Raw genomic sequence first — 25,663 nt, 5'->3', positions numbered from 1 at the left:
AAAAAGTTTCCTGTATTAACATAGAAATTTGTCAGTGATTCACAGTGACCACTAAAGGAAAGCCCTTGTCTTCCAAGAAACATAATAACATCTATCACACGTTTCAAAACTGTTTTGTTTAAAACAACTTCCTTTTTACGTCTTTCAGACTCGATTTTCCCCGGGTGATGAAACTGATCCGATATTGAGTTTTCTTGAAGGAAAAGAGCTTCTGCAACTTTTGCGTTTAGATGAGAATTGCATTTTTCATGCTCCAGAATTCTAATATACTGCTTTTTCCATTTGGAGAAACCAATGTTTGCAAAAGCTTTTCCTTGATTTGACCGAATATTTTCTCCCCTAGACGTTACATCTGTAAACAGAATGAATGGTATGCAAAACAAGCTGTCTTCACTTAGTGAATAGAGGAAATCCATTTTCGTCTTGTTCCATCATCGTGGAAAAAAACCTGCTGGGAGCAATAGCAAGTGCAATCTCCTTGTACTATCCTCCTTTGTTTCAAAACAAACTGGGATGGTTGGCATGGATTCATTTTAAGTAAACGCCCTTTTTCGCTAATGCTGAGATAAAGATCAACAACTGTCCCAGGGTCAAACGTGTTTTCCTTCGTATCAATACAAATATTTCGATTCAATTCATTTTCAGCAGATTCTGAGATGCCTTCGCCTTCCTTACGTTCATTTGAATTGACAAAGCTGTCAATATCAGCGCATTCACCAACAGGATCATTGCTTTTGATTGATTTGAAAGTATGCTCATCTTGATCGTTTACATCTGTCGACTCAGATTTTTCTTGCGCATGCACTTGTTTAAGGTCTTCACTAATGCTCGGCGTTTCCCTGAGTTTTAATTCTAACTCCTCTGTTGTTTGTGACAAAATGCATGGTGGGTCATTTTGTATAGGTTTAAAGTAATCAAGCAAAAGTCCCCAAGTTTTGAAAATTCTTCTTGTCTAGCTTTCTTTAATCTTCGATATTCAGCACCTGACTTTTTTTTCTTCGTGGTGTTGAAAGAATTAGACATTGCAGTTAGTCTTTAACATTGCACCATGATCCATGATGTACATTAAATAATATTAAAATACACTTGCCAACACAAATGGAATTATCAAATGAAATGTTTGTTGTGTGAATTACATCTGTATTACATCTGCTCAAAATGAGAGTTTTGCATTTTGAGACATTAATTTAATTGGTCTTCAAATGTTGTTGTTTAAAAAATATCTTAATTTCAATTAAATATATGCTGTTATGCACATTCGATAACTGCGGATAAATGAATCTTGAACATTTACGAAGAAGCTTTAAGTGATTTGAAAAAGTTTTACCGTATAATAACTTGCTTTACTACTGAAAATGACAAATTCATCGTAACGATGAAAATGTAAATAACACAATACAAATAATGCAGTACATGCTGCGGTATCATTAAGGGCTACTTCATGTTAGACTATGCATTATGATAGCAATTTACCGATGACTGCACTACTGTCATTTTTAAAAAATATATTATTACGCCCAGATTAATAATAAGATACAATGCCAGTAACGATTACAGTCTGTGAGAGAAGCAAAAAACATTGATTAAGTTAGGCAAAAAATTACACATTTTAGGCCTTGTTGCGTCCCTTAAGAGGACAATTTGGCCGTGTATGCATAGGCGAAACTAGAATGCTAATTGGGTGGTGGTGTAAATATTCATATATTCAGCTCTGCCTTGCTGTTGATTTCTTTTGTTGGCGATGTTAAATTCAATAGAAATCAACGGGGCAAAGCTGAATATATGAATATTCACCCCCCCCCCCAAATGTGACAAATCATGCAGGCGTTGTGGCCACAAACGAAACATCTAATTATGAATGCTCGTCAATATCTTATTCTTCAATCGACCGCCTTACAAGGTTTCACTTCCTTTCTTCCCTAATTCCCTAAAGTTAACTTCATTCACTGAATATATAACTGCGAAAATAACTGTTCTGTTTCAAATGCGTTTTTAATTTTTTATAGCCAATTTTTAAAACTTGATGACTCGTATTCATTCAGCGCCCCCCAAAATCAACAGCTAGGGGGACTGGCCCCCCTGGCCCCCCCTGCCACCACGCCACTGCAAAGGTCGTTTTGGTTTGCATAAGCCTGTGCAAACACAATAAACTTGAGACTGGCCTTGAATGCCTATAGTCCTACTAAAGAAACTCAAATTGTAGTGCATGTAGTGCAGTTTCGTTGTTTGACGTTGAAATCTAACGAATTTATAATGAAAAATGACCTTCGACATGCCTATTTTTCTATTCTCTACAGGCTTTATGTTAAGCATTGAAATATAAAACTTACAGTACACTGTAGAAACTGATTGGTTAAAATAACCATAAAAATATTGGTGAACAAGGTTAAATGCATTTGAGGTAACCAATTTTTATGGTTATGTTAACCAATCAGTTTTTACCATAGTTTTTACCGTATAGCCACACTTTTCAGTGGCTCCGCCTCCCCTCCCAGAGCGTTTACAATTGTTCCAAATACGGTAATTGTGCTAGTAATTGAGAAAACAAGGATTCATTATCATGAATGATAATGTTCACCTGTACCTGTTTGTTAAATCCCTAATCTTTGTGCATTGCTGATGTCAACCACCATATTACCATATCTGTACCATCTGTCAAATGGCGCCTTTTACAATGGTTACAGCGGCGTGAAGCCCATGGCCTGAAGGCAAAAGTATTCATCTAGAACAATCCACGAACTGTCAGCTTCACTCTGCTTTGGATGATACGGAAACCTCTGCTGAAGACAGTGCATTAAAAGCAGAAGTGATCACCGACTTCAACTGGTGGGCAACTGTACTAAGCCAACAAAAGAGCATTGGAGTGATTCTTGATCAGAAAATTACCATTTTTGCTACTGAAACAGATGCATCGTTCTTAGGTTGGGTAGCAATTTCTCAACATCAGAGGACATTGAAACTCCTGGGAATGGCAAATGTATATTATTATCCTAAATATAAAAGCATCTTTACTTACTTTTCACTCATATTTGAATAAAGACCTACACCTCACGGGAAAACAAATTCTTCCACAAATGGAAAACTCGACAGATGTGGAATGTATCAATAAACGGTGAGGAACCAGATCTGTGAGAAGAAGAGATGAATACTGGGGTTAATCGGAGAAGAGATGACGGAGAAAGCCCAAAGGATACTTGCTTAACGAGATCATGTAATTTTTTAATAAAAAAATACTGGATTTACAATTTGAAAATCATGTCGTTCCTCCTTTTTTTACTTAATATCACGCCTCTACTTAACTAACACTCTATACGTACATAAGAAGATAACTATCAACGTGTAGATACCAGTCAGCTGCAAGCCAAAGATCTGCATAACTATTACCTAGTCATCTCTTTCCTTAAAATTATTTTATATGTGTGTCTTGATTTCCTGCACGAACTATTTCTATAATGAATTAGAACCTATCACCAATTTCACGCAGACATCCGGCCCAGCTTTTTCTTCGATTACAGCAACATCAATCTAAATGCCAAACATAAAGAAAAGAATAAAGGGTATTGAGCACTTTCTATACCTATTATCTCAACAACCATCGCCGACTACCAACCACAACAGTTTCTTTTCTACAAACAATATATGGTCTAAACCACACACCATAATTAAACAATGTTTCCTATAAAACGTCAGCAATAAAGTTTTGAAGTTACTTACAAACCTGTCATTGTAAGCCATGCAGATATCTCTGCCATAATTACCTATGTGACCTTGGCAAGTCGTCGATGCATATTTTCTGCATACCATTGTGAAAGAGAATGTATATAATTTTGTCTCTCAAATCTCGATAAAGTTAACTTTAAACGCGTTATTTTCATATTACAGTGACTACACTGTATATTGGACGCTTTGTCATAAAGATACGATTACTTGTAAAGTAAAATAGATGTAAAGTTATAGAAAAAAGCCTCAAAGAACTATTAAACTTTTATTTTTTTTAATCTTTTTTCTACCCATCATTTAATTCCTCTCATTAAAAAGCTTCATATTGTTGTTCTTAAAATTGAAATCATATTTCTTAAAGGGGTCAAGTTTTCGATGTTGTGTATTTTACATAGATATTCGGTATGAAATCTGAATATTCAAAAAACAAAGTTCCGCCTTTTAATACCACTAAACTATCCTTGGGATTGCCAGTTTTATATTGTTTATAGGAACTAACTTTTAAATATCCTGCTTTTTTTCCTTATTTTTTCATACCCTGAAATTAATAGTTAGCAAGCGTGATGAGGATTTAATGTGCTAATGGGAGGAGGGGCAATATATGTACAAGCACTGCATAAGTTTATTATGATAGTGATTTTGCCTTAAGCTTTTGATATTTTCAAGATAAAAAGCAATTAATGAATACAAAGAAATCGCACTGATTTTGTCGAATAAAATAAGCAAAATAATTCGTATGTGTGCTGTACACAAGAACACCAAATATGAAATAAAAACGTCCTAGATTTTCTTTACAAAGCTTACTCCACTATTCATTTCTGCATGGTATTCAGTAGCTTTTATTTGAAGTTTGAAATGAAAAATCTTTTGTTATACTGAGAATCTTTTGATTTTACCCGTATGTATGTTTCCACAATAATATTTACACGAATTGACGTCTTTTGGAGTTATATTTTCACGATGCTTGTGGCACAATTTTCGACTAGAATTGATTGAGAAAAACACGATTTGCGCAAATAAATTAGCAAATCAAAATTTTAAATGTAAATTTACACCAAGACGTAAATACAATGATTAGATAGCTGGAATATACTTTTAATTAGACAGTATTACTTCAAGAACTTTCTGACTAAGCACTGATGTAGCGAGTGGAAAAGTGTTTCTGATTAAATTGATCTGAGAAATATTCTTAATGGCATTTTAATTACGTACCCCGTATATCTTACAAATTACTTAGGCAGCAGCATTAGAAAATCTTCGTCATTTTTTTGACGAAGATACTTTGTCACATGTACGTCTGTTTAAAAATGGATTTTTACCCATCCTCCCCCTGTAGTTGCTTTAAATTTTTATAACAGGAGAGCGGTGGCTAATATAGGGGGCTAAAGCTCCCTTAGCCCCTCCACTTCCAACGCCTATACACACATATACACATCTATACACATATATGGTTATCAACTAATAAACAGTTTAATTCGTGCATATTATTTATCATTTGGGGTTATAATTAAGGGTGCATGCAAATGACTGTTTTACATTTCATTCTCGTTGTATGAAGACAAGCTTTTGCCTCAGGGAAACTCGATTACATAGTTTGCTATTTTAGCTAAATACTATTAATCCTATTCTGTTCTTGCTCATTTCACGAATTATGTCAATACGATGTCTTATTGTAATGGCACATTAAACAATCAGTAGTTATATTTGTTTAGATAGGTAGTTGTAATGCATGGTAGAGTTAGTATAAATAAAAAAACATATTATTCACTTCTGCTGATGAACTTATGTACACGCAGCTTCTTTATTTCTATCCCAAGCTAACATACTGTGCTCAATGCAGTTGTAACTATGTTTATCATATGGAAACAAAATAATTATGTATTTGTTGTGAATTATTGTATTGTATATTTAACTTCTAACATCAATATGTTGATGGAATTTTAGCGTCCTCTAAAAGCAGGTGCGCATCGTCACCATCACCAACGTTGTCCTCATTTACAAAAGGTAGGACATTTTGTTAACAGCGAAATACAAAGAATTTCGCATTTTTTTATTTCGAAATTCAACTAGGCCCTGAGAAAATGCTTGCAAAACATTAGGAATCGAAACATTCCTAGTAAATTTTAATTTAAGCAATTTTAAATCAATTTTTTGGTGAGGATACTTTGTCACACGTACGTCTGTTTGAAAATGAATTTTTACCCATCCTCCCCCGGTAGTTGCTTTAAGTTTTCATAGCAGGATGGCCAGCGGTGGATCAAACTTGCATGGGGCCCCTCCGAACCAAATATTGAGGCCACCTCGATCACCAGGCATTGAAAACAAAACGCCAATTTGACACCTGACGAAAGCACTCAACCTTTCCCCGTAATGTGTATAATGTACTAATAACAATAAATATAATGTAATAATTACAATGTAATTTTTTGTGCTGGGATGTCTGTCTTCCTTTAGCGACATTATAAGGCGGTATACAAATGAAAAAAATGACTTTGCTATATCGGGGCCCTTCAAAACGCGGGGCCTCGGGCGACAACTTAAAACACACCCTGAGGAATATTAAAGTGGGTGTGGGTTGTATATGGTCTTTGCCACACACATATAAGCCTCTCTTAAATGACTTTTTCTTATACTAGATTTCGATTATATCAACATTACAACGGAAAAAACAAAACCTATAAATACAATTTCCACTGTTGTGGTCACACCAATACAACGAACTGTTCATTTAAACGATGGTATGTTAGTATATTATATTATGAGAAAAATTATGTATGCATTTATTAATTGTCCTTTCGTAAGGAGTGAGAAAATACTAACAAAACTTGAGATAATTTCCTGAATACTTGCTTTAATCATAAAACAAGCGATAATTAAATCAAGAATCTCATAAAAAATATGCATCACTAGGTACGTCTACATCCTCTGTTTAATCGAAAATGTTTAAAAATTTGTTTACCCACCCCCATCTCTACACAGTAGCTTTAGCTTTCTAATTGTATAGTAGGATGGCTGTTTATGTCCATCTTTTCTTTGTCTGTTTCTCAGCTCCCAATTACAACAAAGTCTCGAAGACTACACCACTCATAAATAAAAAACATTCCACAGTTATGGTTACAACAAACCGAATTAATCCATCTGTTCACTTACACGATGGTATGTTGATATATTATATTGAAATAAATTATGTCTGCTTTAATTGTTCTTTTTTATGGTAATTTTATCCAAACCGCTAGTTTGCAAAAACGAGGGTAAAATGACAATTGAAGTTGTGAGGTTGCCTTTTTTGAAATGAACAACCGTGAGCACGATCTATCGACGAGCTGTCATGAACTGAACATCCAATGAAATTTGTCTGAATTAAATTTTAAGTAGAAGGCCTTAAGTTAACTTTATGAGATTGATTTTAATGACTCGTTTACCTGAAAGTTAAGTGCTAAACTGCTAATGGACCTATTTTTATACACATTATTTTAGACTTTGGACAAAAAGCAATTATAATAATAGTCATCAGCTTTTTGGCTATTCTTGGAATTACCGGAGTTGTTGTGACATGGGTTTCATTTCGGTAAGTATAAACAGTTAAAGTAAGCTATTGAATGTTTCTATTGAAACTGGGAAATTTGGTCAGGAAAATTTGAAAGAAGAAGCACGAGAAATAACCTATTAAAGGCCGTATTTATAATAAATATGTATATGTCTGAACCTCTCCAGACTGACAGGTCAAAGGTCATTAAACGTATGTCTTTTTGGCCAAGGGTTTAAGGTGAAAGGTCATATTATCTGTGGCATAGCCGGGTAGCCATCTGGCAAATTTGGCCGCCTTATGCCTATGTGTTTACCACATGATGTTTACATACTGTGAAAACAATAGATTTTTAAGGAAATAAATGACGACATTGCTCTGAAATTTACATTGACGAATTTTACTATATTATATCATGAGAGCATACAAATAGTGACGGTATTACGCGTCAGTTAGTTTTGTAACATACCATGCATGTATGTAATAAATTTACGCACCAAGACAAGCGTTAAGTTTCAATTTCTGACTGGGTAACAGCGAAAAAATGAAGAAATGTGGTTGTGATCAGCATATACAAAAAGTTACTCGACTTTGGGCTAAAATAAATTTTCTCAATTTCAGCTAAACAACCTCACAGACCATGCTAACGAAAGGATCAAGATGAAAATTCTGAATTGGCCGTGTATTTAATTTCTTCGATATCTTACTGTTAAATGGATTTTTTTATGAAATTATAAGAACAATGCGCATGATAATCATTTTCAATTCTACAATCTTTCAATTTTTACAGAATGAAATATATTTTTATTTTTGGGTGAGTTAGACCACAGAAGCATGTGTTAAAATCATACTTGCTTTAAACTTACTCATACTACTAGATTTTGAGAGCAATCAGCAATTTCCTTGCCTCTCGGTGAAAATAATCAATGTATTGTGGAACACAGTTTTATAACTGTCATTATATGAAATGCCTGATTGTGTGTCACCGTTTGAAGTTTCATTATCAAGTATTATTTCTACCTCAGTCACAAGTTATAATATCTGTCATAAATATTAGAGCATTGCTTCTGCACAAAATATGCAGATACAAAGTTATGGAGAAAAATATAACCATCTCTAACATTGTCACAGATATTACGAGTGGCGTAACAAAGTGTTGATGAGTTTGAAATGCATTTGTCAAAACAAGTGCATGGTAACGACCAACTGTATCTTTCAGCACAGATTTTGAAATAAATATTATGCTTAGTAACAATTTAACAGAAAAATCATCTGCGCGTGCGCTCGAGCATGCACAGTCCACTCGACTAATTGTCCATAGTCATAGCAACGACTAACTGGTGCATTTGCAATAAATTCATGGCAAATGGCTCACTTAGTCGCAAATTATCAAAGAAATCATCTGAGCATGCGTGGTAATGATGTCAATCATACGACAACTTTCGTAATACTTCATATAGTAGGTGTCAACTGGCAGTGGAAGCTTGGTGCGATTAAGGTGGTGTTTACATGAATCCGGAATGACTTTCAATCCCGATCGAAACGTGATGTCAATCCGTGTTTACATGAAACTAATTGTTGTTTTCCTTCGCACTCATTTTAACCCATTTAGCCTCTTTATTTGCTTACGAGCTTCAATTTGCCGGAAGACAATACCCAAGCCACATGCGTGCTCCGTCATTAATCACAATATCATTCCAGAATGAAACTCAATTCGCGTTTACATGAGATAACAAGTAAATTTCGATCCGGAATGAAATTTCGATCCGGAATGAAACTAGGAATGAACTCGATCCGGATCGAGTTGTGACTCATTCCGGATTCATGTAAACATGCAATAGGATTTCTTTTAAAGTGGAATGAGTTCATTCCGGATCGAAACTCATTCCGGATTCATGTAAACACCCCCTAAGTATGCAGTGCCTCAGGTGCCCAGACTTCGGTCGCGCTCGCCTTCTCCCTGCGTACCCCGAGCAAAGCCTATCCCAGGCGATCTCGGGGCAGAAGCTTGCTATATTGGTATTCCCAAGTAGGATAACGTGGAGAGGTCGAAATATCCTACCAAAACGTTAACATGCGGTGTGCTAGTGCCCAACGATTAAGAGGGTATCGGGAAGCATGGACCTAAAGCGGGATTTTATGCTTTCGAATTTTATCTTTTTGTTTACAAGAGTTCTTCTCATAAAAGAAGCTAGAACATCCAGGTATACTGCAAAGGTTCAGACAACTTCTGCCTTTTTGACTTATAATTTAAACCAACTCTAACCATGTTTAAACGTTTTTAACTTGTTCCCTTTTACAATGTAACTTTCTCATAACTCTCTCGTGATGAACGACAGCCTCCTTATAAAATAAAATAACCACATTTATAAAACAAAAACAATAAAACGCGTGCGGTGATTGGTCTCTAGCTGTGTTTGCATCAGCCTGTTCAAAACAGATCTGAGCTCAACAAATCAAATCAATCAAAACAATCAATCAGTCAAAGAGAATTTGCGAATTGATCATGAACACTCTTAAGAGAAAAAATTAAAACGTTTGTTTTAAAATTGTCTGTTTCGCATTATTGTATTTAAAAAAAAAATAAAAGATGTGTTTCGTGTTTACACTGGCTTACGCAAACCTCGGAGACGTTTGTCAGAACTCTCGACTGACTCGAGCAGGTGCAACTCGGTTAGCACTATTTTCCACCCAGCAAACCGCCCTTTACTTTACACAATCGGAAATAAATTAAAGATGGCGGCTAATGGGAAAGAACCAAAAGCTAAAAGGAAACCATGCATGCACTGGTGCTAGGTCGTTTTGAGATGGCGAGTAATTTTATATTTTTATAATACAGTTTTTAATATCAATATATGAAAATATTTACAGATAAATGTTGCAGTATAAATTTTCATGCAACCACCTTAAGTTATAAACTTATAATCCAGGCTGGAAAATATGTCGTTTTTCGACGATTGTGTAAAATATTATATAAAATATTATATTGTGTAAAATATTAGATTGTGTAAAATATTATATTGTGTAAAATATTATATTTCAAAGTAAAGGGCGGTTTGCTGGGTGGAAAATAGTGCTAACCGTGCAACTCTTGACCTTCGAGTAAGGCCCGGTTCAAACGTCGCATTTTACATGCGCCGAATCAAATCTGCGTTTTAGTCGACTAAAATAGTTTAATGCGTAGTTTGATTCAGACGTCGAATTTAATAGTCGCATTTATTATAGTTATGCTTCCACTTTTTCATAGTTTATTCATTTTCTTGTACTAATTTCCTAAAATGGCGAACAGAAAAATGTTGAGTTTATGCATTTCAAATATGATTTGTGTTAATAGGAAAAGACGAATATTGATGCATGTTACAGCAAATAAACTATTAGAAACGAGACGGCAGCTTCTGCAAATTTCCCATGTTTTTCTACCGTTAATTGGTCAAAAAAAAGCCTTCATACGTAGCCTCCTTATCGATCATGTCGAAGACAAGATAGAAATTCCGGCTGGTGGAAGAAAGTTTGGAGTATTTATTCTGATTCAAAAAAACATTTCGTGTACTCGAGGAAACTTTCCTTGTACATATAAATTTTTTGCACTTTAAACAAGTGTATTTTGTTAAACTTGTGCACGAAATACAAGGGCCATTACCATCACTCGCCGCCGCCATGTTTTTACAACTTTGCGCATGACATTTAGCATGGAAATAATTGATTTTTGCTTAGAAATATCTTAAAATAAATTATGCATTAAATTCGGCTCATGTAAAATGCGACGTTTGAATCAACATCGAATTTCCGTCGAATATTCGACTAACTCAGTCGAATATGCGACTAAAGTCGCATTAAATTAAAATCCGTCGAATTTAATTGATTCAAACGTCGCATTTTACATGCACATAATTCTCGCATTTGATTCGGCGCATGTAAAATGCGACGTTTGAACCGGGCCTAAACACGTTTATTTCTTTGGTATAAATATAATGGTGTTAAATGGGTATTCCTGTATCAAATGACATGGTTGTTTATTTCAGAAATTTCTAGCACGCTGATTGGCTATAATCATTCGCCAAACAAAAACCACCTGGGCCTTTCATGATTGCATCATTGACGTTGTATTTACGTATACAACGTGTTTATAAATGTTCGATGCCTGTTAAACTGGCTTTATGATTTCGCTTTTCAAAGCTTTCACACGCTTTAATGTAGCATTTATTCATATTTTGAAACGTAAAGAGTCCGCTTCTTGCTATTTTGAGGCAATGAAACTTTACACAGATAAATTTAATCCTTTAACGCTACGAATATTAGTGGCAGACAAATTAGCTGAAACTAACCTTACTGTTGAATACGTCGAAAAAAATGGTATGTAAGTTTAGTTAACCTTTTACGTGAGTGTCAGGTACACACGGGCCTGTTTACGCTAGTATTGCATCCAATTTCATAAATAGATTTTAAATAAGATATTTGTTAAATAAACTATGAGACTTTGAAGGGATGTGATTTTGAATACAACGTGCAACAACGTAAATGAATTCAATAATCAACTTTCAAAACTTGTTAAGGGAGTTTATTGGACACAATTCAAGAAAAACAAGTAATCAATAATCTGTACAGTGGTATTAATTGCCTAACATATAATAACTGCCTAAATGTTAATGAGAAACTATGTTGCATCCTTAACACTTAACATTGACTTGACATGTGGCTGCATTGAAATTGTATTTTATAAATAGTTTGCTTTAGAAAGTATTATGTATTAGTATTATCGTAATAGCTTTTTCTTTTTTGTACATGTTGTTGAATAATTTATCTACTTATTGCTTAATATCTTACAAAATTTCTTAGAGAATTTGGAAATTTCTTTTGTGAACCTTTATGACTCGATTGGATATTGAGAAAATTGTGAAGAAATTGTTTATGAAAGTGCTATTTTAGTTATGTCTTCAATATATGCCATTAACAACATTAAACTACATGAATCTTTGACTTTAACAATAATGGAGCAATAAAAAACTCTTGCATAGTTCTGCATTAATTTTTTAAAAAAGTATTATCATAAAACAACTTCTTATTTGCACTTTTTTATTTTTTTGCAGAATCATTAAAAAGGTTTCCCTTTCTCAAAGAAACAAAGGTAAGTACCATTTGGTTATATGGTGAAATCAAGAGCAGGCATCATATAAACAACTGTAGAATATAAATACAAGTAGTTATACATTCTATCAATTTATCATTATTATTATTAGATTCTTTTAGTATTAATTTGTTGTAGTGCTGGTATTGTCTGAAAATTACGACATCCAAAGAGTATTTTAGTAAAACACAAGACAATAGACACTCCTTATAAAGTAAACATTATTTAATCTAAACATTTCAACAAGTTGTTACTTGTCATCATCAGTAGAAAAATCTTAGCTTTTCAAAAATTGTGATTAAACATCATTTAAATAAAATCAATAAATAATCAACCGAAAATTGTTAACTCACATGATGCACGAACACCATGATTCTGTAAAGTATTGTTAGTAAAGTATTGTAAGAACCAATTTTTAAAATGATCAATAATTTTACAGTTTTTAAAAATTATATCAGCTAAACTGAAGAATAATTAAAATCTATTAGATTAGCATGCAAATTTAGTAAGAAACTGATATGTTTAAATTGCTCACAATTATTTATATGATTGTAAATCTCTGATTTGTCCGATTTTGCATGTTCTTTAATTTGTGTGTAGAGGTATCTATCAGTCTTCCCGATATATGAGGCATTACAACCAGGGCAATTGAATTTGTAAACCACGGAACCATTTTATTGTTTAGGAGTTTTAACCTTTTGTAATGAGAAATTTTTAATTTCAACAGTTTCCCAGTGATTTGTAAATTTTACAAGTTTTTTGAGATAATGAGAAATCTTGCGTTTGCAACTTTTAACAATTCTACAACCTTTAAAACCTATGAAAGGTAGATGGATCCAAATAACAGGTTGTGTGATTTCTTCATGGTTATGTTTGAGAGGTTTTGTGTAGATTTTGATCAATTTGTTTGTAAGCCAACATGGGAAACCATTCCATTTCATTTTTCTACTGATGATGACATTTAACACTTGTCAAATTGTTTAGATTAAATAATGTTTACTTCATACGGAGTGTCTATTTTCTTAGTATTGTGTGGCTATTGCTATTGCTTCTTAGTTTTTGAATGTTTCATACTTTTCTATACGTAGTTGGTGCTTCATGTTACACACAGAAAATCAATTGTTTGTTGATCACTGATTAGTTCCAATATGTTACACATTATACGTAGGTGACATTTTTCCTCAGTTATACAATAAATTACTTGTGTTAAGTTACACATAATGATATAGAACTAATAGTCAATGCTGGATCCATGATGAAAATCCTAAATAGAATCCAGTTGAGGATTGTAACAGGATCTTACAGGATCCTACTCAGGAATTTCACCATGGATAGGCTACATTTGTACATTGTGGCTATGCACTGAAATTTTTTATCATTTATTTAGCTGCCATTTTTGGAAGTGGAAAATGATCATTACCTTTTTAGTGCGAATGCAATCACTCGGTAAGTGCTATTTACGTAGGTACATTCGTATTAAAGTTCATTACTGAGCAAGGTAGAACTTAGTTCTGCACAGTGTGCGAATTAGTTCAGAAAAAATGATGTGCAATTTTTTTGACAAAAGTGTTTCTTTAGAGGTATAATCACATTGATGTTACGTAATTTTTATACAGCGCTAAATGCTAAATTAATATTTTTAAACGTGAACAAATTCATATGATTTACAACAGTGTTTTTTGTTAAAACCGCTGATTTTTGCACATGGTTTTAAAAAGTGATGTGCAATTGTTTTCATTTTAGCTAAAACGATGTGCAAATTGCACATTGCACACCGTTAATTCGCACACTGGTTCTGCATTTATTAGTATTAAGTATTTAACTTTTATACGTAAGTACTACATTCTAAGGTATCTATTGAAATGTGAGACTCACAAAAGATATGAAATAAAAGTTGAAAATTTATCCTTTGAAGACCATTGGCTGGAATGGGATCTCTTGAAGTTACAGGTGCAATGCATTAATAAAGCTAAAATTTATGTCAAAACTATGTACATTCTTATATTCATCTAATGGGAAGGAAATATTATCAGTAATACTTAGATTTACTAAATCGTTATTCTAGCCATCAATGTTCTCTTTTTTGGCATCCTCATTCACACCAAATTGTTCCATGGATGTTAGCAATATCAAAGAATGTCTTTCACATTTGGAATCACACCTAAAACCTGAAGCTAAATATATAGCTGGGGTTAGTACAATCATGTATTACTAGCATTGCTTGACTTGTGAAATAGTGTTTTTTCTTTGTGTTGGTCTGGATGATTGTTGAAGCCATATGTAGCTCATCAAACAAGTTGGCCTTGTCTAACTTCATTGGGCACATTTATTTTTGATCATTTGTGTTGTGTCAGAGATAAATCAAATTGTAAAATGTAGATGTAGGGTGTTGCCAGGAATTAATGCTGTGATTATTCATCCATGGTTAGATAAACCATTAAAATATTGTTACTATATTTCCTGCCATTAGAATGTTACTTTGAGATTTATTCTGCACAAACTGTTTGCATTTTTATTTGAGTCATTATGCAAACATTATGTAAAAAAGCTCACCCAAACAAGTTCAACTGAAATGTACTAATGTGTTGCTTTTGTGTTAGAAATACTTGGAATAGTTTGATGCCAACTGTAAAGCGTATATTGCTTCTTATATTATTTTTCTGCATGTTTTGATGAAGCTATACAGGCTCAGAAACCACAATGTTTATAAATGTTTAATATCATGAGGAAGACCAAACTAAACATTTTTTTTATAAATTAATATTAATAATTAGATAATATGCCTTTCTTGTTAGAACAAAGTGGTATGTTTCTTCTGTGCATATGCATGAAGTGTGCTTCTAAAGAATTGAAAACGTGTTTTATGTTCATTCAGAACAAACTATCCTTGTCAGATGTTGTTGTTTGGGGAACGCTCTATCCCTTACTGGCACAGTCTTCACACGTAAAAGGTTGCTTTAATGTATTATTTATCATAGAATATATCAAAACGCAATCTGATCGACAATTTGTACAACTTTGGTTGTTACATAGATTCGTTTAATTACTTTTGTAGAGCTAGACATAAACGACCATTTTTGCCAAGTGATGACGTGGTTCAATAATCTTATGGAAAACAATAAATTTTATTCTTTATCACAAGCCATTACTGAAGGGAAAGGGCCTGATGTTTTCAAGGTGTGGAAATCAATTGTTCCTGCGATTTAGTATTCTCTCCGGATAAATGTTGAACGAAAGAGTCAATTAGTATCTTTCTGTTTTATTTAAATACAGGAGGCTATTCTGGCCTACAACTCATCATACTCAATACCATGTACGAAGAAAGATTTAAGAGTACCTGAAGGTTTTCTACTTATTCAAAGATTTTATATTTTGCTTATTATATCTTTCGCTAATTATACTTGTATACAGCATCTTTTGATTAAACTTTTTATCTGTTCTGTGTTATCATCCTAATTTTGTCTGCAAGCAAGATTTTGTTTGCTCTACAAATATGTTCTTGAGTTTAAGATCACGTTATGTAATATTAGGCGGTGATTGTTTTTAAAGTTTTCGTTAAATATGAAAAATTGATTGCTGTGAAATTATTTCTCTCGTCTTCGACTACTTTGCATTTTCAAGAAAAGGAGGAATATGAAAGTTATAATGAATCATTTTTTGTATTTTGTAGCTCCTACTAAAAACCTGGAACAGGATGAGGTGATGTTGCTCATTTGTGTTAAGAACTTCATCTAGCAGTGTAGTTAATGTTTATGTATCCATAATTTCTAGAATGTTCATGATGTTGATGAAATGGAAATCAACGAAGCTATAGCAAATTGGCAAACGAAAAAAATTCCCAAAAGACGTGTTCTTGAACATCCAATGTAAGTCTGATGTTTTTGGATGTTTGCGTTAAACGTTTGGTAGCTACTCAGCTCTGTCGAAGCTCTCAATACTTTTACACTGTTAATTTTGGATGTTTTCATTGAACGTTGGGTTGCTACTTGGCTCTATCGAAGCTCTCAATGGTTTTACACTTTATCATTGAGAGTCAAAATGAAGCCTAAATAAATTTCTTTTCTATATGGTCGCTAAGTAACAGCTATCTTCTGTTTCATGGCACTACCCAAGGAAAGAACACTCGAAAGTTTCAGAAAATGTTAGAAAATACTGTCATGTTATACGTATTTTCAAAACAATTGAATTTCGTTCTTTTGATAAATAAACATTCAGATCCTAGTGCCTTACTGATGAATGTGAGAATCGTTTCTTTTTTCAAAACTATTGGAATGAAGATTTTGCGTTTACATTAAAAACGTATGTGCACGTATACCACACATTTCAGTGTTTATCTTTTGTCTTTTAGTCTACCTAAAGATGGGGAGAAAAATATCTTAATCACGTCAGCTTTACCGTATGTTAATAATGTGCCACATTTGGGAAATATTATTGGTTGTGTCTTGAGCGCTGATGTATTCGCACGGTAAGTTGTGTAGACTGTAGTTACTGATGTTTATTATACGAATTTGCCGAAATTGTTCTCAGTTGTATCAGCTATATGAATTTGAATGAAGGTAGTTTTTATGTCATGCAAGCCAAGTTTGTGTAAAGGAGATATTAAGTTGTAAGGAATTTTTTTTAACTTTGTAAAATTGTATTGTTGGCACTGGAAAATTTATATAACTACAGAAATCATGTTATTTGAGTAGTCTAGTGGCATGATTTAATAAGAGTGCAGACTTACGGATTGACGTCACTTGAATTAACCGTGCTTCTTTCAAAACAAAAAATGGCAAAATGTTTGAAAAGCTTTAAATGAATAAAATTTTTAATTAAGTAATTATGAGACATTAAATGTGGTGAAAACAGACAATGACTACGTCTTCACCACCCCCCAGCAGCTTCTAGTCCCTGGCTGATTTCCATTGACTGCAAATTGTCGCGCGATCGTCTTTTTGCGATCATTTTCTTTTGAATTGAAAGTGATCGCAAATATTCGATAGCGTGACAATTTGTACTGTCGATTAAAGGCTGATTATCATTCAGGGCAAATTCTCGCGCGATCACTTTCCTTTGAATTGTGTGCAGCAGTGTGAAACTCTTCCGGTTCACCGCTTACAATTGAAAACAAAGTGTTCTCAAAAAGTCGATCGCGCTATAATTTTCCCCGAATGGAAGTCAGCCTTTAGAGACAAGTTCATTGGCAAAATTATATTCTTTAGAAATTCAAGACTCGTAGTGTTTTTCTGAAAATATTTTGAATTTAGAATTGAGCAGCTTATAATTTATGCTGACGAACGCTGGATCCAGTACTGCCACTTATTACTCCAACTGTGTTCTTTACAATAATTCGTATTTTTGGTATTTTCCCATAGGTTCTGTCGACTTAGGCAGCACAATGTTTTATACATATGCGGAACGGATGAATATGGTACAGCATCAGAGACAAAAGTAAGATTTCTGTATATTTGGGTATTCGCTTTACGTCAAAGCAGCCATAATGGAGAGCTACATCAAAGATGCTCAACAGAGCATGAAAGTAACATTAACTCTTTTCACTATATGCGATCTTCCTCCAACATGGCGACTGATGAAAAGACTCTGTAGCTAACTGATAATTATTGACAAAGCCTAAGAGAGTAATAATATTTGCATCTGTTACAACGTGTAGATACATCAAAAAACAGAGTTTGTGTAAAATATCGTTGTTGGAAAGTCAACATATGCTACCTCTTTACCAATGTTTCATTAAGGCTTTAGAAGAAGGTGTTACGCCTGCAGAAATTTGCACGAAGTATTTTAAAATTCATCGCGAAGTCTATGAATGGTTCAACATACAATTTGACTATTTTGGTCGAACGACAACTGAAGAACAAACGAAGTACGTAGATCCCAATGTTTGCTTTATGTTTCACCCTCCGAGCTCCTAGAAATTTGATTTATTGGAACGTGGATATTTTTAGGATTTCTCAAGATATATTTTGGCAAAACTACAAGAATGGTTTAACTCTCGAAGACACAGTTGAACAGCTACATTGTGAAAGTTGCAATAAGTACGTACGAGGATTGACTGTATTGTCACACGTTTTAGACTGGGTGTATAATCATTTTTTTATCAATAATGATGTAGATTTCTTGCTGATCGATTTGTCGAAGGAACATGTCCACTTTGTGGTTTTCACGTAGGTTTAATTCAGAAATACATATTGTATATGTTATTTAACGGCTGGGAGGTCCGCATTGAAGAAATATTTCACGAAACATTTTGCCAATCAGATTGTAGAAAATCAAAAATTATCACTTTTCATGCTTAAATGAAAGAAAAAATATTTATCCCAAACATTTGGTTATCTCTCCACGAACAAGTCTGTATTTTGATGTAATTTAAGTTGGTTAAAGCATTGCACGATAGCAAAGCGATTCTTATTAAAACATCCTTAAAAACAGAAACTGCGATTATTACAACAAATGCAATAGCTGTAAAACGATCATGGCTGATAAACCTGCACAGTCGCTAAAATTTCTCATTGATCCATTTAGGATGCACGCGGTGACCAGTGTGATGCTTGTGGTAAACTCATCAACGCAACAGAATTAAAGGTACTTTTTTCACTAAACTGTTGAACTTATTGTGTTGTACATATGTTTGTTTATACTTGTTGAACATATTATTTGTCATTTAGCAAATGTAATTCAAAGTCATACCATCCGTTTTTAGTCTCCTCGATGTAAAATTTGTGGTAAAACACCATCTGTGAAAAAGAGTAGACACTTGTTTCTGGATCTAACAAAGGTATTTTCCTCATCCATGAAAATATATTGTTGAATTGGAAAGAAATGAAATACGTATTGTGTAGATTGTCTATTTTTTTCATATAATACGGTACGTACTGTAGCTATTGCGTTAGTAGTTTTTAATTCACTCAAATAAATATTCTAAAACATTGGCAGCAGTATCAGGCTTGTTGAATTTATGAATCATGCAACATTTCAAATTAGTTGTGGGGAACAAACTAACGTTTCCATGGGCCCCTTTATCGAGCTTCTCCTTGCAGTCAAACTTGAGAAGTAAGCCCCCCATTCTACGTACAATTACCAACCACACGCATCTTCTGGTGGTAATGGTGTAAAGTGTATAGCAATGATATTGAGTGTGATAAAGTTTGATTACTTTGTTTATCTTTTAATTTCCGAAGCTTCAACCTGAATTAACTTCTTGGGTGGAAAAGTCGTCGTCTGAAGGTAAATTTATAAGTCCATTAGTGGAGCATTTAAAGTAGTATGGTCTTTGTTTCGTACACTGTCTTGCCGTCCTGGTGTATTTAAAATACCTTCCTACTGCGCTATATAGGAAACTGGAGTGCTAACTCACAACACATTACGAAAGGATGGCTACAGGAAGGACTGAAACCTCGTTGTATAACTCGTGATTTAAAATGGGGAACACCAGTGCCATTGGAGGGTTTTACTGATAAAGTCTTTTACGTTTGGTTTGATGCACCAATCGGGTATTCAAATTTAATTTATATATATGTACTAGCTAATATACACTAATATTCACAAAACGTCTCCAAGCGTGCATGAAATCCATTATAATCAGCCCATAAACAAACCTAGGTGTCTAGGATGTCACCAGTACTTTCAAGGAGGTCAAATTTACGAAAAATAATGCTCACTTGTTATAGGTATTTATCAATCACTGCGAATTATACAGAACATTGGCAAAAATGGTGGAAAAACCCAAAAGAAGTCAGTCTGTATCAATTCATGGCCAAAGACAACGTACCATTTCATACAGTTGTGTTTCCAGCCACATTGTTGGGAACCCGTGAACCTTACACAATGCTTAATAATATCAACGCTACTGGTGAGACTTGGTATACGTAGCATATGGTATATAAGATTAGTACTGGTGAGACGTGTTGTTTAGTGTATCTAATAAGATTTCAACTGGTGAGACGTGTTGTATAGTGTGTATTATATAAGATTTCAACTGGTGAGACGTGTTGTATAGTGTGTATTATATAAGATTTCAACTGGTGTGACCTGTTGTATAGTGTGTATGATATAAGATTTCAACTGGTGAGACCTGTTGTATAGTGTGTATTATATAAGATTTCAACTGGTGAGACCTGTTGTATAGTGTGTATTATATAAGATTTCAACTGGTGAGACGTGTTGTATAGTGTGTATTATATAAGATTTCAACTGGTGAGACGTGTTGTATAGTGTATATTATGTAAGATTTCAACTGGTGAGACGTGTTGTATAGTGTGTTTGATATAAGATTTCAACTGGTGAGACGTGTTGTATAGTGTATATTATGTAAGATTTCAACTGGTGAGACGTGTTCTAGGATATAAAATAAAAGACTATTAAAAATTACATTCACTGCAAGTGTAATTATGACACAAACAAAAAGCAATATTTGTATTTTATGTACTATTTTTCTGTTTTTAGGAGTGACAAAATAATTCATGCATAGGCTACACTGCATTGTTTTGTATGAAACACAATCAATTGTAATCATGCAATTATAAAACTGTCGTGTTTACTATCATACTCCTATTATCAGTATTATCATTTTAGAAATGGCGTGACTATTTATCACTCTGTGATAATAATCAATTGTTCGATTATCACAGACAAGCTTTTTAGGGCTTTGTTTATAAAGATCGTTTATTAAGAGTTATAAATAAGGAAGTGCTGATTCAAACATACCAATACTTTAGTGATGAATAATTCCCGAATAAGTTTTAATGTTTTGTTGAATTTTCTATTTATAGAGTATCTGAATTACGAAGACGGTAAATTCTCCAAAAGTCGTGGTGTTGGTGTCTTTGGTAATAATGCAAAGGATACTGGGATACCTGCTGATATCTGGAGATTTTACTTATTACAGATACGACCTGAATCACAAGTATGATTATTTAGACAAAAAGTGCTTGTGATATTTTTCCTACATTGATAGTTTTTCTTTCTGAAATTTGTATTTAGGATAGTATTTTTACGTGGGCAGAATTTGCAATGAGGAATAACTCCGAGCTATTGAATAGTTTGGGAAATTTCATCAATAGGTTTGAGTTTGTTTTTCTTTAAAATAAGTTCACAGTTATTTCTCTATGTACACCAAAGACTTACGTATACATGTTTGACTTTTGAAGCACAATAAACCTTTAAATCGAACTATATGCATTAAATGATCTTCTCTGCTGTTCATTCAAGAAAAAATTCAGTCTAAATTTATCAGTATTTTTATACTTTTTCAGAGCTCTTGTGTTTCTAAACAATAACTTCAAAAAGAAGATGCCTGCAGTGATTTTAAATGATGAAGACAAGCGATTAATAACTTTGGTCAATCGTGAGTTGAAACAATACATCCATTTGATGGATCTTATTAAGTAAGATTTCTGGCAATTTTATTGTTACACAGACATTATTTGACTCAAGCTTTATACAATTTGATATTTTGTAGATTACGAGATGGTCTAAAGATTGTTCTCAATATCTCAAAACTTGGTAACCAGTACATCCAGTCGAATAAACCATGGGTACTTGTCAAAGGAAGCGACATGGATAGGTTTGTTTGATAAATGTTACGTAACACGTTGCAGTTTAAGTATCTCGTATTTTATTGATAAATTAATGCTTTTGATTTTTTAACAGAACACGTGCTGGCAGCGTGATTGCCCTTGCCTGCAATTTAACTGGCTTGTTGTCAATTCTCATTCATCCATTTATGCCAAATGTTAGCGCTGAAATTCGCAAGCAACTACAGGTCTGTACCTCTGCATTAAAAACTCTAGATGCAAGTTTCTCTTTCATTCACGTCATGTTGTCATTGAAACGCTACTACCCTTCCTATTTCGAGGCGTTTCTGTGACAAATTTAAAATCGATAAATAATACTATACTATACTATACTATACTATACTATACTATACTATACTACACTATACTATTCTATACTATACTATACTATACTACACTATACTATTCTATACTATACTATACTATACTATACTATACTATACTATACTATACTATACTATACTATACTATACTATACTATACTATACTATACTATACTATACTATACTATACTATACTATACTATACTATACTATACTATACTATACTATACTATACTATACTATACTATACTATACTATACTATACTATACTATACTATACTATACTATACTATACTATACTATACTATACTATACTATACTATACTATACTATACTATACTATACTATACTATACTATACTATACTATGGTGCACAACATAAGTACGTCAAGGTTATGATAAACCTCCCTAACAATTCTATGTTATATCTATCTTATTATGGAAAGCCAGTGGTGTATTTGCTTTATACATATGTATTATGGATGTTGAGCAAGATTTGATTTAGGATTAGGATACACATTTTCAGCCTTGACACTTTCAGAATAATTACCCCTATAAATAAGTATTATATTACTTGATACCAAAGCTAATGGTTTTCTATTGCATTAGCATCAAGTTTTTGTCATACATCTTGCCAAATGCTGAGGCTCTATCGAAGCTCAATATGATTGTTTGACAATGTCATTTTGAGTCAAACAGAAGCTGAAATTGAATCTTTTCTTCATGGTCGCCGGGCAATAGCAACCTTCTGTTTTCTGGCACTACCCAAGGAAAGGATAAAACAAAGATATAATTTTTATTAATATTAATTTCAGCTTTCTGATGAACACATTGTTATCATCGATTCATTTGTGCCACATCTAGAAGTTGGCCATGTAATTGGCGAGGTACATGATTCACCATTAATGTACATGACCATCCATTTCAACTGTCTTATTTTGCACACAAGCCAGACTGAACTGGAAATATGTTTGTTTCTTTTAGCCCAAACCTTTGTTCGATAAAATTGACAGCAATAAGATGGAAGAATTTAGAAAGCTTTATTCTGGACAGAATAGTGGTGAAAAGGGTGAAAAGGTTGGTATGCACTTTGATTTGTACTCATAAATACTAACAGAGTTGTGTGTTCATTTATTGCATTACACAATATTGGAGTTATGTGTTGGTTTATTTCACGGACAGCAAATCGTGAAATTTCCATATCTTCTGTAGTTGTGTTTATTATTCTTCAATTTTGTGATTGGAAGTTCAAAACTTGAAAATATTTTCAGAGTAAAAAAACGGACGAGGAGATCAAAGCTCTCGAGAGTGATGTTGCGAAACAGGTTTTGTAAAACAAACGTAGTTTCAGGCTGTTTGATAAAGTTAAAAAATAGTCTTGTCTTTAATGTATTTTATTTTTATTTATATTCATATAATTTTCGGTTCTAGCGTAGACGTGTTTTATTTTAGGGTGATATTGTCCGTAAGCTGAAAGCTGATAAAGCTGAGAAAACGACAATTGATGCTGAAGTTTTAAAATTACTGGATTTTAAAAAGAAGCTAAATGCTGCCACTGGGGTTATTGCCGAAGAGTTTTCCAAGAACAGAAAGAAACCGAATAGGAAGAAATAAAATGATTGATGTTTTGCACTTTTTATTATTTAGCTAAATTACCATTGCCAATTAAATTGCAATTATGATCAATGTAAAATATTCTTAAAAATGTCTCTTTGAAATTTGTAATAATTTATTGATTGTATAATAAAAATGGCAACATAACAATTTTGGAAATAATGGCACGTAGTCACCACTGACCTGTATAGAACTCAATGGTAATCACCCACAATTCACGACCTGAATGTTTACTGATGTAGAAGGCAGTTATTTAGCGATATTTCTCGTTTAATAATAAGACAATGACTGCTTGTTTGATTCAAAATAAATTTGTCCAAATAAATTTTTCAAGACTCGTGCACTTGACCTCACTGTAGATGGATCCCAGTATAGCTATATCCATTGCAGGAAGGTCATTCGTGTGCCGTGTGCGCTCGCCATCGGCCATTTCTCCGGTTTGAGTTTCTACAATAAGGTGGTCGAATGAAGTCAGATTGGGGTAGAGGGGGGCTTATCATGAATGATAAAGAGCCTCGATACCCAACACTGCACTTTTCACAATTTTGCGTTCTAAAAAGTTTTTTAAAGTGTATTGTTACTTTGAACAAAAATATTAATTCAAGATTTAACAATGCGTACCGCAAACAAAATATAACCCTCTATCTTTGCTTATTCGCTAAAAAGAAAACCGTCGTATTTCTAAAAAAATAGGTACGCAGAGCGTACATGTGGGTCGCCTGAATTGACAATATTGCAATTGAAAACATAGCGATTAAACGTCATGAAATATCGAATACAGTCTAAATAATATTACGCATATTATATTTCGTTTGATGGACAGCAAACTTTAACAAGTACGAAAAATACAAGTTTTATGAATATCTTTGAGTTAAAGATAAAAGATATTCTTCTATAAGGTTAAGTGTTATACAGACAGCGGTGCTAATTTATACGAAAAAATATGTGTAGTATACTACAAAAAACAGTGTGATTTACAGATTATACAATCTGCACGTCCAGGACATAATGACTATTGATATTTCTAATAGTAATTATTTATGATGTGATTGATGTCGTATTTGTAGTATTCATGGAATACAGTGCTTTCGGTATTTCGGTACTCCATTAAAGAATGGACTTGCAGGGGGCTTGCCAACTAGAAAACAATATAGCAGCAATATCTTCATGAAGCGTCACAAAGTTTGTCGACAATTTTTATTAACATTTTGATTGAAAACCAATTTGCGACGAAATCTGTATCGTCAGCAAATTTTCTTATGAAAATGCATTGTGAAAAATAAGATTACTCTGCACATATTCTAGCAATGAATCCAACTCATGTTTACTTCCGCGAAATCATTGCTCTCGCAATATATCAAATTACTTTGTGATATTTTCTTGCAGTCTTCGAAGCAACGTTAAGATCCCGAGATCTTTTTCGAACGATATAATATTGTCAGAAAATAGTGTTAGGCTTAACTATGAGAGAGCATTGCATAACAAAATGTCAACAACTTACGACCAAGACAGTGAAGATCACTATGTCTCATCCACAACAATTTTGCGTACTCTAATGTTTTGTTTAAAATATTTCCCCTAAAATCGTTCGATAGACCTTCATTGTTTTTATACGCAGCACAGTCAATTGCAAATGGCTGTAGTACATTATTGTGATGAGTATTTCGTTTATTTCGCCAATAAATCGAACACATATTTAATTACACCAACCGCACAAAAATGTTACTTGTTTTAATAATCAATCTGACCTTTGGTTGATAAAACTAGCAATAAAGTAAATGGT

At 33.4% G+C, this 25,663-nt stretch overlaps 1 protein-coding gene and 2 non-coding genes across 4 annotated transcripts; all 3 read left to right on the top strand.

The window, feature by feature from the left end:
- Positions 1-11,349: 11,349 nt before the first annotated feature.
- Positions 11,350-24,039, top strand: LOC124439791 (methionine--tRNA ligase, cytoplasmic-like). Of its 2 annotated transcripts, XM_046990045.1 has the most exons (29): positions 11,350-11,599; positions 12,334-12,371; positions 13,759-13,817; positions 14,222-14,321; positions 14,437-14,562; positions 15,247-15,322; positions 15,427-15,548; positions 15,645-15,714; positions 16,042-16,070; positions 16,143-16,237; positions 16,720-16,836; positions 17,729-17,804; positions 18,107-18,234; positions 18,317-18,406; positions 18,484-18,535; positions 18,894-18,953; positions 19,072-19,146; positions 19,550-19,595; positions 19,705-19,861; positions 20,039-20,220; positions 21,140-21,273; positions 21,351-21,430; positions 21,623-21,754; positions 21,829-21,933; positions 22,020-22,131; positions 23,082-23,153; positions 23,251-23,343; positions 23,538-23,591; positions 23,719-24,039. In XM_046990045.1, the coding sequence occupies exons 1-29, from the start codon at positions 11,404-11,406 to the stop codon at positions 23,878-23,880; spliced, it is 2,838 nt and encodes a 945-aa protein (XP_046846001.1). In that variant the 5' UTR covers positions 11,350-11,403; the 3' UTR covers positions 23,881-24,039. The 2 variants fall into 2 exon arrangements, with proteins under 2 accessions (XP_046846001.1, XP_046846002.1); XM_046990046.1 differs by lacking the exon at positions 23,082-23,153.
- On the top strand, positions 16,356-16,496 carry LOC124440861. The gene has a single exon (XR_006946788.1). It is a non-coding gene; the product is annotated as a small nucleolar RNA SNORA16B/SNORA16A family (small nucleolar RNA).
- LOC124440862 lies at positions 22,908-23,048 on the top strand. The gene has a single exon (XR_006946789.1). It is a non-coding gene; the product is annotated as a small nucleolar RNA SNORA16B/SNORA16A family (small nucleolar RNA).
- Positions 24,040-25,663: the final 1,624 nt, after the last annotated feature.

Source organism: Xenia sp. Carnegie-2017, unplaced genomic scaffold (genome assembly GCF_021976095.1).
Source record: "Xenia sp. Carnegie-2017 unplaced genomic scaffold, XeniaSp_v1 HiC_scaffold_2, whole genome shotgun sequence".
Classification (NCBI taxonomy): domain Eukaryota; kingdom Metazoa; phylum Cnidaria; class Anthozoa; order Malacalcyonacea; family Xeniidae; genus Xenia; species Xenia sp. Carnegie-2017.
The sequence above is the reverse complement of the archived record's forward strand: the minus strand, read 5'-3'. Positions and strand labels throughout refer to the sequence as shown.